The sequence below is a fragment of the Erpetoichthys calabaricus genome, chromosome 9, assembly GCF_900747795.2.
Source record: "Erpetoichthys calabaricus chromosome 9, fErpCal1.3, whole genome shotgun sequence".
Classification (NCBI taxonomy): Eukaryota; Metazoa; Chordata; class Cladistia; order Polypteriformes; family Polypteridae; genus Erpetoichthys; species Erpetoichthys calabaricus.
The window spans coordinates 176594605-176611444 of NC_041402.2; the positions used below are offsets into that span (position 1 = coordinate 176594605).

Consider the following 16840-nt stretch of genomic DNA (forward strand, 5'->3'; position numbering starts at 1 on the left):
TTCAATTTAGCTTCTGTGATTTATGGATCATATGCACCTCTAAGCTGATTCTGCCAAAGTGGATAAACACAAAACTCTCACCCATTTTGACCAGTGTCAGCCTGTACTGCTCATATAGCTCAATGTTGCAGGTGTTGTTAAATTTCTTGTGACTCATCTTGCACTGGTAGTGTCCATATCTCTTGTAACAAAGGCACTATATAGGCGCCGACCCGACACAGACTGACACCGGAGGCACATATAAAGGTAAAGAAACCTTTATTTTTCTTCACCTGTGGGGCACATCTTCCCTGTGTCCCACAGGCAGTACACAATCCCAAAAGCACCAACCAAAGCAAAACACACACTACTCTTTGCACTACCACTCCTCCCGGCAAGTGTTGTCCTCCTCCCGACTCAGGCTGTCGGAGTGGTGGCTTCTGGCCCCTTTTATAGCTCACCCGGAAGTGCTTCAGGTGCTTGACCACCTGCCTCCGATTGCACCTCCGGGTGTGACTGAACTACAGCCACCCCGGATCCCAAAAGGGCTGTGGAGGAGTCCATCTCCCATGGAACCCTGCGGGTATCTGCCACCAAGTGGTCCAGGGGAGGTACTGCACAGTCCATGCTTGCTCCCCTGGTACATATAGAGAAAGGGTGTCCTGGCTGGGCTTGGGCAATGGCCATCTGTCACACTCTCCTTCTCCTTATCCTGAGGCTTTTCAGTAACTTCCATCTAATTTCAAATCTATCTTTTACATCACCAAGTCTATAAATTAATAATTTTTGGAATTGATCCTGTACATGAAGACTATCTGTTGGCCCTGTTCAGTCTGGATTTTGCCATACCACCAATACAACTCTTATATACAACATTAGTGATACTTGATATCTCTGTCTTTGCTACTTCTTTTTGACCTCACTGCTGATAACTACAATGCCCATCAGACTTCCTGGAATATGCATTTCCTGGATGCTTTTTGCTTCCATTCAGTCTGTTAATATTGGTAGCAAATTGAGCACTCTGTAGCATTTCCCCGGTCTCCTGTGGAGTGTGTCAGTGTTAAATACTTTATGTGTTTCTGTTCAGTATCTACACCAATCCCTGACAAAAATGAATTGCCTTTCACATGATCCCCAGGTCAGCTCAAGAGTTTGACTGCCTCTCAGAAGATCTTGTGTCCTGCCATTGTAGTTGGACACTGAAGGATATTGAGTTTGGGAAGTCCTACCTTGGGCGCATTTCTCAAAAACAGTGAAGAGCCTGATCCTTCTCCTCCTCTCCCTTCTCCTTTTCCTCCTTCTCTTTAATAGAATGCACCACCTCTGCATTTTTACTGCAATTTGCATTTGAGTGGTTTGCTTAGAAAAAAATATTGCCTGGCTTCAACAGGTTCAAACTATTGCTGCCAGAAATATGGCATGGACCAAATACTATAAATATATCTCTTGACACAAATTCACTGTAACAGAACAAAATGTTATTATCTTTAAAGCTTTTCTCATAACTTTCAGAGCTCTTAATGATAACAAGTCTAATTACTCATAATCAGTGCTTGTCTCATATGGGCCAGCCAGATCCCTCAAACACACATCTGACATCTGTCTCTTTATTATTCAGCAAGCTTGTTTTAAATCTTTTGGAAAATGTCTGTTTAACTTTATGGCTCCATTTTCCAGAAAGCTACTTTGGTGCTTATGTTCAAACCACATATAAAGATTCTCTTGTGATTTAATTGTCTAAATCTAGAGCTTCCCGTTCTCTACTCTGCTGTGCCTACTGTTCTGATTCTGCTGTGTTATCATCGCTTATGCTGAGTCTATTCCCTTGTTCTACCAGTTCAGGTCCTTTTGGTTACACTTCTTGAATTTATCATAAAACATTGCTAAAACTGTTCAATTAAAAGACACAAGAGACCATAACCTATTGGGGACAAGGCTAACAGGACAGGACTTAAGTATATTGCGGGGCTCACTCTTGCATACTCTCACACGGCCAGCTGCAATCACAACGGGACACTGGAGGAAGACTAGAGTACCTGGAGAAAGAAGAAATGCTTGCAGTGGTGGAACTTGCGAACTCCACACACATACACAAGAGCCAAGCACAACATTCAAACTGAGAATGCAGGATCTGGGAGCACGACGTCACTCCTCTGGCCTTTTATTTTCTTGTTAATTTGAGTTGTGCTGTGTAAAGTGTCTTGTGATTGGATACTCTGTTAACGGTGCTTCATTAGCATTGGACTGATTGGACCTCAGTCTGTAATCTTCTAACTTTGCATGGCCTGAAGGTAGGTTTTGGTATCATTATTTTATTTTACTTTGAATTATATTGTTGAGTACATTGTAAAATAATCAGTGAATATACTCCTCTCTCTCTCTGTGCCTCTGAAAGACTCTAAATAAAGTAAAGATTAATTGAAACATGTGTATTTATTGCATTGACACAGATTACACAGTGCACATTTGATTCCAGAGTGTGCCCTAGAAGAATGGGTTACTCTTGTAAGTCTTTTCTGTTTCTCATGCCAATCAATGTGTTAGCTTCACTTCTTTGGCAGTTCAATTTAATAGTGAGTGGTGTTCTGTGAAAAAGCCTCGAAATCTGAATAAAGAAGAGTGATGTAGCATCACATGGAAGGGCAAGCAGGTATTGCCTCAGATTACCAGCATGGCAGGGATGTAATTAGAAGATGTAATGTGATTCATTGAGTGTTCGAAAAGTACAGAAAATCCACATGCAGGGAGAAAAAGTAAAGGAAGTGCTTTTCCTCTGGTCATCAGCAGACACACAGTTAGAGGCTTATTGCAGACCATGCCAAAGTTAAGCTGAAGCAAGAGGTAAATAAAGACACTAGATAATTAGGTGTCAACAGCACATCCATTAACTTTAGGAAGGAGCGTGAAATGAAGATGCTCTGCAGGTGGTTATAGTAGAGCTAAATAAAAAATTAAAAAGGGAAGAATGAAAAAAACAAAACACCTGATAGAAAAGTCACAAAGAAAGAAAGTTATTGATTAAAAGTTGGGAGTGGTTAATTAAAAATAGAAAATTATGATACAAGAAGGAAAATAAAATGTGGCAGAGGGTATAATGAATAAAGGGACAACTATGGAAGAGACAGAGTGAGAGGTAGTGAAGATAAGTACAGAGATAAAGTGGCATGAAAATTAGTAAATGTCAGAAAAAATTGAAAAATAGTAAAAGAGAGAAATAAAGGAAGCTACTATGAAAAGGAAGCAAGAGGCTGTGAAGTAAAGGTAGTGAAAGAAAACAAACTGGCAAACTGATATATGACAGAGGAATAGGTTACGCCAAAATAATAAAATGTGAAATAGAAAAAAGGGATACACAAAAAGGATTAAAGGAAAGAAAGAACACACCGGAACTATTGAATAGTGCAATTTTCAACCTATGGCCACTAGTATGTATCTCAGATGCCCAAACTCTAGACACCACTACACGAGTAACACTCCCGGGTTCAAATACCTCCTTTATTAAAGACAATACCTTTAACACAGGCTTTTTCTCAAGTCCAGCACAAAAAAATCTTCATTTTCTTTCTCCTCTACTCCTCCCAGGGTGAGCTTTGTCCTCCTCCTCTCCCAACTTCGACTCGGTCTGAGTGAGGTGGTGCAGCTTCTTTAATGCCGGACCCAGGAGTACTTTGGTGCTACAAAATTTTACATAGTAAGCTCCTTTAGGTTAGGCCAAACCTTTGTAAAACATGGGAGTCCTCTCCTGAATACAGGCACGCAGGGACCCCAACATGACTACCCTCCAGAACTGCAACTCCCCTGCAGCCCTGCTGGAGTCATGCCAGAGGAACATTGCCATCTATTGTACTGTCTCTGTCCATCCCTTATCCCTGCCTCCCAACTATGTAAAATAGGGAACACCACCCATCCTGAACTAAATGTTCATCCATTCCTGTTGTTGTCCATCCCTTGTTATGGCCTATGGCTTTCATTACATTGGCCCTCTATGACAGCCTCCTGGATGGGGAAGGGAGCTTCAAGCAACTTTGTCATGGTGCTCTTGCAACACATTGGATCGTCCATTATGCTGGTCTTCCAGCTGGGTATTGAACTATAGTTCATCTCATTTTGTATGCTAACCCATTCATGACAGCCCAAAGAGTGAGTGCGTTTTATACAGCATCATTTCACCCTACCAGTTTGGGCCAGATTACAGTACACTGCACCTTTATACTCCATAAGTGTCTGCTCTAGTTAAACCTCAGTATCTAGAAGATTTCTGCCTAATTTGTGAGCAGTTGCCGTATTTTTTATTATACAGTGTGATGCTGGATTCTAACGTTTTGTCTTGTGAGTCTAACATGTTCGGGTCTCAGTGACTTGTTGTTTTCAACATTGCATCTGACTCTATTATTCTGATATCTGATACTGTATTTTTATATCTTCCAATCTAACTGCATTAAATCTCAGTGTCCAGCTGCTTTAAAATCTACCAGACTGATGCAGTTAGATTGCAGCATTTTGCAACTTTACATTCTAGAATCTATTCAAAGTGCCATTTATTTTTCAATTATCAGTCAGTCGGTGCCAGAGTGGTAGCACTGCTGCCTCACAGTAAGGATATCAGGATTTGCATCCCAGGTCCTCCCATGGAGTTAACATTTTGCCCCTGTGTCTGCGTGGGTTTCCTCCAGGTGCTCCAGTTTCCTATCCAAAGACATGCAGGTTAGGTGAGCTGGCAACATTAAATTGATCCTAGCATTTGTTTGGTGAGTGTGTGTGTTTGTGATGGACTGATGTCCTGTCCAGGGTTTGTTCCTGCCTTGAGCACTATGCCAGCTGGGATAGGCTTCAGCACCCCCCTGTAACCCTGGTCTGGATTAAGCTGGTTAGAAAATGAAATGACATTTTTTACAGTCTAATAATTCCATCATCAGGGTTGTACACCTATTTTTCTGTAAGGTAATTTCAGAGATCCCTGCATTATGTAACTTAACTTCTACAGTATAGTTCTCTGAAGTCCTGAAACACTGCTTCTTTGTACCCTGAAGTCTAATACTGCTAGATCTCAGTACTGTACAGTTCACCTCTTGGATTCTGATCCTGTTAGATCCCAGAAACCAGCTGTTTCACATGTAGAGTCAGATCCTGTCAGGTCTAAATATGCTGAAATTTACATTTGAGAAGTTCAGGTTACTCTGCTTGTCAAGAAATTTTTTGACGCTGGTGTTATAATAAAGACGTGTTTTTCAAGTCATGCAGCTCTTGACACTGTTTTACTATTTCTGCACAGGTGACTATGAAATGGGGACACCCTGAAAGGCCCCATGAGGATTCATAGAAGATGCTCATAGCCTGGGCGCATCTGCTCTTCCTAGCGATGTGGGTGAGAAACATCGCCGGTGACCGCCACTCCCTGCGTATCGGTGAGTGAACTGCACTTGTTCAACAAAGTCTGTTTATTTTAGTGTCTGTTACGCTGCTCATAGTGCTGCTTAATTATACTTTATACAGTAAAGCAAGATACTGTGAAGTGAAATAGAATGATCTCTTGCAGGGCAGGGCCTACTCTGTGATTTTCAAAAGTGTCTTTGGAAGGGCGCTCCTTGTCTCTGCTTATTTGTGGGTAGGCAGGAGCGGACTGGGTCTCAAAGCCAGCCTGGGCATCCTACAACAAGTGAAGTGACGAGGTCGACCCACTCGGCCCATTATTCATTGTAATTTTCTTAAAATTTGTGATGAGTACGTGGCTCGCTACTTGCTATGAGCCTATGATATGAACTCGATCTAAACTGTTGCCAAACTTAATTTGTACACTGTTGTTAGACACAACTTAAAATTTGATGGCATGCATAGAAATAACATTTAATGAAAAATAAAAATTTAGTAACACGGCTTACACGTTATTAGAGTAGATGTCAAATGTCAATGTCATGTCCAAGTGCCAGTAGACTAATAGCTGCTAATTTACAATGGAATAAATTATAACCAAGGTTATAATGAAAACCTCAAATGATTGAAATGCTCCATTAACTTAACGATAAACTATAAATGTTCCATCCTAACATGAAAAATTCCTATCCTGTGCTTTATAACTTTATTTCATCGTACAAATAATCGCAGCTGAAAACCACTAATTATCGCTCACTCTGACGACCAAAGAACAATAAAATGAATAATACATGATCTAAATAATTATTAGTACTGAAGAATTTAAATACTAGATATGAGATAAAATAAATTGCAATAATGTATATGCTAACCGAAATGTAGTGGTATCGAAACAGAAATGGCAAAAGCAGTTTTTTCGCTACAACGTTGTGTACTGACAACTAAACCAACTTGATGACGTAATGTGATCTATACTAATAAAAGGCAAAGCCCTCACTGACTCACTGACTGACTGACTGACTGACTGACTGACTCACTCATCACTAATTCTCCAACTTCCCGTGTAGGTAGAAGTCTGAAATTTGGCAGGCTTATTCCTTACAGCTTACTTACAAAAGTTAGGCAGGTTTCATTTCGAAATTCTACGTGTAATGGTCATAACTGGAGCCTGTTTTTTGTCCATATACTCTAATGGAGGAGGCGGAGTCACGTATCGCGTCATCACGTATTACGCCTCCTACGTAATCACGTGAACTGAAAACGAGGAAGAGATTTACAGCACAAGTCAAACGCGGGAACGAAGGTAAATGACGTTAATTGTTGACTGTCTTTTAATACTGTGTACTTGTTGAGTGTCTTTTAATACTGTGTAAGCATACATATTAACACATGTGCAATTAAACGTGTGCATTTACGGGGTGATTTCTCAGGCTTAAAAGCTCGTCTTTTATTAAAAAGGTAAATGCAAACTCTTTTCATTCTGAAGGGCACAAACCACGTTAGATTTCAGCCGTTAAACGCGCAAAAATGTCAGTACACCAGATAAATAAGCACAACATATTATCAGTTGTATTGTATGCTTACAATACATATAGAAATGTGTTAATCGTTAACTAATATTATGGGATGGTGTTTTTCGACTTGCGCCTTGATTTAAACGATTGCATGTCTTGGTGGGTTTGCGTAGCTTATTGTCAATATCTTTACACCTCTTTTTAAGACTTAATTTAAAAAGGTTTTCTTTTCTTCTTAATTAAAATTTAAAAGCAATACTTCACCGCTGCGAAGCCCCTCTAGCGCTGACGTCCGACATTCGATTACTGTAAGCAAGTGCAGTGAGTGTGTACGCCTGATGAGCCAAGAATAAGGGGGAAACAGGTGTCGCGTACTCTTTGCATTATTTGACAGTAAACTATTTTCATCCATTCTATGATCTGCTTCTCACAACTGAAGGCACCGTGGCTGATGTTACCTGACTTGCTGGCCAACCATAAGCGTTACCTGGTAGGTAACCACCCACTCACTTCACTCCAATACGGGAATCGAACCTCGGACGTCAGCGCTAGAGGCGAAGCCCCTAAAATTGCGCCACGGTGTGTGGTTCGTTTATTTGACAGCATGTAGATTCGGGGTAATTACATTCACGGCATTCGTAGTCTGATTCACAATCTGATTGTATGGGTGGTTACCTACCAGGTAACGCTTATGGTTAGCCAGCAAGTCAGCTCGAAGTGATCTCTCGAGTGAACGCAGCTTCACAAAAAAAACAGATCCTTAACAAACTGTTATTGGTATATTTTCCCTCAATTTTAAAAGGTTTTCTTTTCTTCTTAATAAAAATTTAAAAGCAGTACTTCGCCGGTGCGAAGCGCGGGGATTTGAGCGACTGACGCATACAGACATATTCATGAGTGCAGGTACTTCGGAAAGAAAGCACCGTGTAAACCTAAACTTTAAATTAAGTTCATAGACCTACAAAAGGTTGCCATTGATTTGAGGCAAGATTGCTTTTCTCATGTACAACTATATGTTGCATTCTTAACAGTAAGCTTGCACAGCTTGGTCATATTACAACCCAAGTGCTGAACTGACAACGTCGTATACAAACAGAACTGTATAACAATCGTAATAAACAAACAAAAAAAAAAGCGAAGACCCTTGGATTTAATAAAAAGGCTCTTTCCTTGGCGAAGCAAGGAAAAAGGAAGACCTTATATGGCGTTCGTTTCTAAAACAGCGGAAAAGCTGTGTTAAGGCTGCTTCACAAAAAAACAGATCCTTAACAAATTGCTATTGGGATATTTTCCCTCAATTTAAAAAGCTTTTCTTCTTCATAAAAATTTAAAAGCAGTACTTCGCGGGGATTTAGAAATATATATATATATATATATATATATATATAGAGAGAGAGAGAGAGAGATAGATATATATATATATATATATATATAGATATAGATATAGATATTGTGAAGGATTGACGGCTTTCTACTCCGGCCCTCACCCCCAGGCCGCCAGGAGGAGCTCTCCCGACAGCATGAACGTGCCCCGAATTCCAGCAGGGCATCATGGACTTTGTAGTTTATATGCACAGCCCTGCTGGATACCATGGGGGCCTCCAGGAGTCGCTGTAGGGAGGTTGTCGGACTCTTATGTGCCCTATAACCCGGAGGTGCGTCAAGATCACATGACAGGAAGAAACGACGTGCCTCCAGGGTAAAGAAGAGTTTTTATATGACCCGGAAGTGTTCCTAGTCACATGGACAGAGGACGAAACACTTCCGGATCAGGACTATAAAAGGACTATGGGAAATCCCAGATGGCGAGCTGAGCTGGGAGGAAGGGTGGCAAAGTGTCTGGGAGTGTGGAGTATTATTGTTTATTGATTATTGTTATTATTATTATTGAGTATTGTGGAGAGGAGGGTGCTTTGTGCACTTATTTATATTAATAAATATTATATTTGGACTTTTACCTGGTGTCTGACGTCTAGTCTGAGGGTTCAAGAGGTCACGGAGAACTCAAACTATCACAATATATATAGATATACATATATAGATATACATATATATAGATATATATAGATATAGATATATATATATATGTATGTATGTCTATATATATATATATATATATGTAAGCTTATAAGTACTGCCTTACTTCTCTTTAAGAAAGGAAGATCTTGGTGGGTTTGCGTAGCTTATTGTCAATATCTTTACACCTGTTTTTAAGACTTATTGACTGAAACGGGCTTTCACGAAAAAAGTTAGGGCTTTGCTACAGGATACACCCTCCACAAGTTAAGCAAGTAAAAATAAAAAGTGTATATTTCTGTTTTATTTAAACCTTTTAAGTTTGTATGCATAGCCCCCATTTGGCTGTTTTAGTTTTTTTTTTCTTTCTTCAGTAATATTTAATCTCCTTAAAGAAAAAGAACATATGCATTTTACTTTTTTTGTATCTCTTTAGTAATATTTTAGCGTAAAAGGATAACCAGTATTTAAACCTTTTATGTTACTTTATAAAGTTATTTTACACAATGTTGAAAAATTAATAAGAAAGCTACATAATTTGGCAGCTGCTGCTTTAATTTTCAATGAAATGAAAAAAGCTCTCCAAGAGAAAACCTCAATGAAGAAGAAACAGTTTGCAAATATATATATATATATACTAGCAAAATACCCGCACTTCGCAGCGGAGAAGTAGTGTGTTAAAGAGGTTATGAAAAAGTAAAGGAAACATTTTAAAAATAACGTAACATGATTGTCAATGTAATTGTGTTGTCATTGTTATGAGTGTTGCTGTCATATATATATATATATATATATATATATATAATACATATACATATACATATATACATATACATATGTCATTTTTAAAATTTTCCTTTACTTTTTCATAATCTCTTTAACACAGTACTTCTCCGCTGCAAAGCGCGGGTATTTTGATATATATATATATATATATATATATATATATATATATATGACAGCAACACTCATACAATGACAACACAATTACATATATATATATGTAGATATGTATATATATATGTGTCAATCTATCTATGTATGTATGTCTAGATATATATATATATATATATAATATATATATAGATATGTAATATATATGTGTATATATATGTAGATGTGTATATATGTAGATATGTAAATATTTATGTATATATATGTGTCTGTGTGTGTATATGTATATGTATATATGTATACGTATATATATATATATATATATATATATATATATATATATATATAATGTGTGTGTATGTATATGTGTGTGTTTATGTATGTGTGTATATATATATGTTTATATGTGTATATATATATATATATATATATATATATATATATATATATATATATATATATAAGAATATATATGTGGATGTGTATATGTATATATATGTAGATATGTGTATATGTAGATATGTATATATATGTATGTGTATATATATGTTTATGTGTGTGTTTATATAATATATATCATATATATATATATATACATATATATATATATATATAAAAGACAGCAACACTTATAACAATGACAACACAATTACATTGACAATCATGTTACGTTATTTTTAAAATGTTTCCTTTTTTTTTCATAACCTCTTTAACACACTACTTCTCCGCTGCGAAGCACGGGTATTTTGCTAGTCTATATATATATATATATACACATATACACACATACATGCAGTTTTAACAACACAGAAATCAATATAAACATTAACATCATTATCATATGAGAATATGAAGTAATATATAAGAAGCACATTTCATATAAATATAAATTATTAAACAGTAAAATCTTCTTCTGTAATTTGCTACCGTGGCAATTTGTGTGTCTGTCCAGGATTTTAAATGACCTGTAGCTCGCAAACCGTTTCACCTATACACTTGAAATGTGGTACACATATAGTACGTGACGTCTACTATCCACTTTATGGGTGATGATTGTTTTACTCTTTTTATCTTTATTTTATTTTATTGTAGAATCAACTCCTATCTGCGCACAGCAGGGCAGCCGTGGGCGGATGCGTATGGTGTATTCACTCCATGTTATCGTTGCATTGCGCTGTCAGTGGTATTTTGATAAAAGAATTTGAACAACATATAAGAAGCGTATAAATTATTAAACAGTAAAACATTAACATTTAAGAAGTAAAGTTACATTAAGTACTACTGCAGTGCCTTCGGGTATACCTCATTTTTTGTTTGCCCATTACATGCTTAAATGTATACATTTTTTGGTGCACCTACCCGAGAACACGCGACATATAAACCGAGCGTGGGGAGAAGCATGGATTTTAAACACACGTTGAGTTCATCTGCTGGTCTCCCTCGTGGAATAACTGGTAATGTTTGACTAAAATCTACAGCGAGTAAAACGACATTACGTCCTATTTTTTTTTTTACGATCTCTGAGATCTTGCTTTTTTCGGTTCAAGGCTTCATAAGCTCTTTTATGTTGTATGGTGTACTTATCCCAAACCATCATCTGTGAATGTTGCAAGACTTTCGCCTTGTATGTAGATCGGGGTAATTACATTCATTGCATTCCTAGTCTGAATCACAATCTGATTGTATGGGTGGTTACCTGGCACTGTAGGGTTGCCACCCGTCCCTTTAAAATACGGAATCGTGCCGCGTTTGAGAATGAAATTGCGTGTCCCGTTTTGAATCAATACTGGACGGGATTTATCCTGTATTTTTTTTATCATTTTTTTTTTTAAAGCAGCGTGTCATGCAAATCATCCCACACGCATTTTATGAAGATGCCTCCTTTCCTACTTTTGATTGGGTAATACTTGATGTCATCGTTAGTTTGATTGTCTTTTTAACTGTCCAGTGAGGAGGGCGTGTCTTTTAAGTAGAGTCTGCAAAGTGTTGGCACTGAGATGTGGCGTCAGCACCATAGTTGAAGCCCCTAACGTTGCGGTCAGCAAGTCGGCTAACATCCGCCATGTGCCGTCTTTCAGTTGCGAGAAGCAGATCATAGAATGGTTGAAACTGTTGCCCCTAACGTTGCGCCACGGCGTGTGGTTCGTTTATACCTCATGTCTTCTCATTAAACTTTTATCTGGCGAATATGTTATTGCAATCCGCAGCGGGAGTGTTTCTATAAACTTAATTTAAACTTACGTTTTACACCGTGCTTTGTTTCCCTTACGAACATGCTTGTATGCTTAACTCGCTCCGTTCTCAATTGTTTAATTAATTTTTTGCTCTTCGCTGTTTGCGGCTCTTCCTCCATTTCCCCCTACTTCGTTCTTTTATCTCGCGAATATGTTATTGCAATCCTTAACGGGAGCGTTTCAATAAACTGATTGAAAATAGTTTTGCATTTACCTTTTTAGTAAAAGGCGAGCTTTTAAGCCTGAGAAATCACCACCGTAAATGCACACGTTTAATTGCACATGTGTTTAATATGTATGCTTACACAGTATTAAAAGACAGTCAAAAATTAACGTCATTTACCTTCGTTCCCGCGTGTGACTCGTGCTGTAAATCTCTTCCTTGTTTTTAGTTCACGTGATTACGTAGGAGGCGTGATGACGCGATACGTGACTCCGCCTCCTCCATTACAGTGTATGGACAAAAAATATGTTCCAGTTATGACCATTACGCTTTGAATTTCGAAATGAAACCTGCCTAACTTTTGTAAGTAAGCTGTAAGGAATGAGCCTGCCAAATTTCAGCCTTCCACCTACACGGGAAGTTGGAGAATTAGTGATGAGTGAGTCAGTCAGTGAGTGAGTGAGTCAGTGAGGGCTTTGCCTTTTATTAGTATAGATATATATATATATATATATACACACACACACATATACACATATATTATGTATATATATATGACAGCAACACTCATAACAATGACAACACAATTACATTGACAATCATGTTACGTTATTTTTAAAATGTTTCCTTTACTTTTTCATAACCTCTTTAACACATTATTCTCCGCTGCGAAGCGCGGGTATTTTGCTAGTATATTATATAGGACTGTATAAATCACAGTAGCGGACAGATAATGTTTAGCAGTTTAATAGTTTAGAATAATAAAAAAAAGAAATGGCCGGCCCATGACCAGACCAGAGTTCACGGCCCACTGGACATTTCCCAAATGCCCTAATGGCCAGTCTGCCCCTGTTGTAAAAAAAACAGCTTATGCTTTTTAGTATTCAGTCCATAATGTATTTCAGTGGCCTCAACATAAACAAGTGATTATTTATAGTCCCTTCATTTTGCATTGAATTACCTCACTTGCTGAACACTTATTTTCTTTTTTGGGCTGCCTTCATTTGTAATGTCCTGGTGGTGGATTTGATGGCTTGTTTTTGTATTGCTGTACTGTTAGGGGAGACAGCATGTAACATTTGAAACCTGTCAATACATTTGAATGACCATAGGTGAATGGTATTCTAATCCAATGAGGTGGTCATAGGACTGTGCACAATTACTGTTATTATTTCCTTTGTATGCTTTCATTTTATTGAATTTGCTTGCCTGGTGCAGAGTGAAGGTCACCTGATCTTGCTGAAATTGTGATCAAATAATTACAGAGGAGGGAAAGGAGAATTGCTGTAAAGATAGGAGTTAAGGTCAGACAACCAAACTGAGGTGGGTTTTAGAGGTCATCTACAGAAGTGGTCAGTCACATCTTTATACTGAGATGCAGAGAAGCGATCATCTAATTACCCTGATGTGGATATTGTGATTAGACGAGCAGTGAAGGGTTACCTGTTCATACAGATTTCCTAAATTATATTTTACTTGATCTTGATGTGTTAGGATTTTATTACAGTGGGTTAACTAAACTGCACATCAGTATGTGTCACTTGATGTGAGATAAAATTTGACATCTTCAGATCACACAGTATTGAGAAATATTGATGAAATTGAAATTAATATGACCTAGTCAATTTGAAGAAGTAAGAAGAGGACTGCTATTATTATCATATTGGACAGTAAAGACTATTTGATTACAATATGGAGGAGTAATGGTCTCATTTTTACAATAACATCAGAGTCAGGAGTCTAGTGTTTGCTTGAATTTGCTGAGATAGAAATTTAGGTGATGGGACCACACTGTACCAGGAAATAGGAGTCATCTGATCGTGTTTAAGTAGAACTAGAATCACCTGATGGCAGCAGGGATTACAGTCATCCTGTCCAGACAAGTGTTTAGTGCTTGTACTGACTTTGGTAATCTGCAGATACATTTTTAAATGGGTATTTTTGTTTCTATATATACTTTACTTTTGTTCTAGAGTGCAGAGCACAGCACATTATTAAAGAAAATCAATGAGGAATATTGAGAGTTTAGATCATATAACTATGTTGCTGAGGACAGGAAGCAGACATGCTGTGGAAATGTGAGATCACGCTGGAAGACATCCCTGTGTGTTTGCTGTGTTTGACAGATGAAAAGAAGTAAACATGATTATTGACTATGTGCACTCCAAAAAAGTCTCCTGGACTCATGAATGTCATGTGTGAAGCCAGAGTTTGACCCATTCAGCTGAGTCAGCAGCTCTGTGCAGCTGTCACTGTCTTTGCCAAACTGATCATGAAGCAAATTAAAAAGACTATATTTGAAAAGAGTTAGAAACCCCTACACCAATCCAGCATGGGGGCAGTCAAACAATGCTCAGTGAGTGACTGAAATTACAGCCCACTGACGAGACCTGCCGCTCATCTGAACAGAGCACGTCTCAGGAGAAAAGCTTAGCAGTATCTTCCTTCAGTAGGTTATTACCTGCCAATTCAGGTGACATTACATAACAAAGTCTAGACCAGAATAAGCCACAGTAGCTTGATGTGAGCATGGCTATAGCCATGGTTTACTTAACTCTTTGTGTGTGACTGTGTGAGGGCTTCCCTTCCTATACATCTGCCTGTATTTTTAAAAAATAGCTGATACTCCGCCTGTTAATATATCTTCTTATATAATATGCTACCGTGGCTGTTCATTTTTCTGTCCTGGACTTTAAATCCCCTGTAGCTCGCACACTCTTTGAACTATTGACCTGAAATTTGGTACACATATACTACATAACGTCTACTGTCTGCTTTTGGGGTGATGATTTTTATTACTCTTTTTATTTTTATTTTATTTATTGTAGAATCAACTCTCAGCAGCAGAGCTGCTGTGTGGTGCATGCGTACGGCTTAATCATTTTTGGGGCAGATTGAATACTTAAGTGTCAGCTTAAGTGAAACATTAAGAAAAACGTATTAAGTAATTGCAACACAAAAACTGACTTAATCAGTTTTAACGCGAAAAGATGCCGACGGAAGAAGAGAAGATGTGGGCCGCTAGGGTGGAGAAAAGAAGATCTAAGGCGCTATATAAATAAAATGCATTATTATTATTATTACTCAGGAAGCAGCAAGAGCATCAACCTCTGAGCAAATGAATGCTAAACGTACAGAGAAAGAGGATGAGAACTAGGAATGCTCAAGTCAAGTGTATTCACTGCACGTTATTGTGCCGTCCGCCATTACTGGTACTTAATATTGGAAGTGTGTGTGTAGTTACCTGTCAGTATGTCTGTTTTACTCCTCTGTTATGTCTACTTGCGTACCATGTGCATTTGCTTCTTTCTATTTATTATTTGTCTGTAGAACTTAATGAGCCCATCTGTGTTTTACTGTTTATGTGCAAAGGATGATGTAGTTCCATAATGGCATCTCTCATGGTGCTGCCTCATTCTTGTTTGTTTCATATGGTTTGAATCTACTGTTCAGTGAGTATAAAGTATGCGCAGCTCTCACTTTTGGATCTACAATAAGACACAATGCCTTGGATTTAGCTGCAGTGAAAATGCAATTTGAGGGGCTGTGTAAGACAGAATGTCTGTGCGTGCCGTTGTAAGATATTTTGTGAACCTTCTGTTACTGATGGTTCAGGAACTAGCATGTCCAGAGAGTTCAATTCAGAGACTCCATATAAATCCATATCCATTAAAATGATTATTTAATAACAGCCAATGAATATAACAAGCAAGTAAAATTAATTATGAAAATTAAAAATCTAAAAAATTGAATAGTAAACAGACCGGATATGCAAAGATCTACAATTTTATTGTAAGGTGACCTTGAGTGCTAAGAAAGGCACCTATTAAATAAAATGTATTATTATAATAAACCACTCAAACATGCATCAATAAAGCAACCTTACTACTATAATATTAGGTTTCAAATATGTATTATTTTAAAGATGTGATCATTTATCCCTCAAAATATGTCATAAAACTGCACATGAGCATGTGCCTATCAGTACTGAATGTGTGTGTAAGATTGTTTACTAAATCTTGTATTTTTAGGGTATATTTATATATGTATATATACAGTATGTGTAATGTAAGTGCAAATGTTTGTCTGTTGGGGTTTTGCTGTACTGCTACTACTGTATTTGTATCTGTTTCTGGTCTTTCTATAGTGCTGATATATCTTTTATGTAAAGTTGCATACTTTATTCCTGGTGAGATCACACTAATGGCTGAGCAGATCACAATAATGGCACTGAATAGCTTAACCATTAATGTCATTGATTTGTTCTCACATATACTGTGCAATGTAACCCAAAATCCTGTTCATGTTTGTACTTACTTTTGTACACAATCTGGATGTGGACTGATTCCACAATAATTCCCAAATCATTTTCATTAGGTATACTTTTAATGTTCAGACATTTTTTACCTTCATCTAATATTTTCACTTGTTCTATATTATTCATCCATCCATCCATTTTCCAACCTGCTGAATCCGAACACAGGGTCACGGGGGTCTACTGGAGCCAATCCCAGCCAACACAGGGCACAAGGCAGGAAGCAATCCCGGGCAGGGTGCCAACCCACCGCAGGACACACACAAACACACCCACACACCAAGCACACACTAGGGCCAATTTAGAATCGCCAATCCACCTAACCTGCATGTCTTTGGACTGTGGGAGGAAA

The 16840-nt window shown here is 37.8% G+C and overlaps 2 protein-coding genes across 5 annotated transcripts in view; one reads left to right on the forward strand and one right to left on the reverse strand.

The window, feature by feature from the left end:
* Positions 1-16840, forward strand: part of grik4 (glutamate receptor, ionotropic, kainate 4) — a 539446-nt gene that overhangs the window by 327629 nt on the left and 194977 nt on the right. For all 4 annotated transcript variants that reach the window (XM_051931923.1, XM_051931925.1, XM_051931924.1 and 1 more), the window contains one exon: positions 5255-5387. In XM_051931923.1, coding sequence (XP_051787883.1) covers positions 5306-5387 — 82 coding nt within the window. In that variant the 5' untranslated portion in view covers positions 5255-5305. The remainder of the gene's footprint in view (positions 1-5254; positions 5388-16840) is intronic.
* Positions 1-16840, reverse strand: part of LOC114656856 (40S ribosomal protein S25) — a 1002297-nt gene that overhangs the window by 47855 nt on the left and 937602 nt on the right. The gene's annotated exons all lie outside the window — the stretch shown is intronic.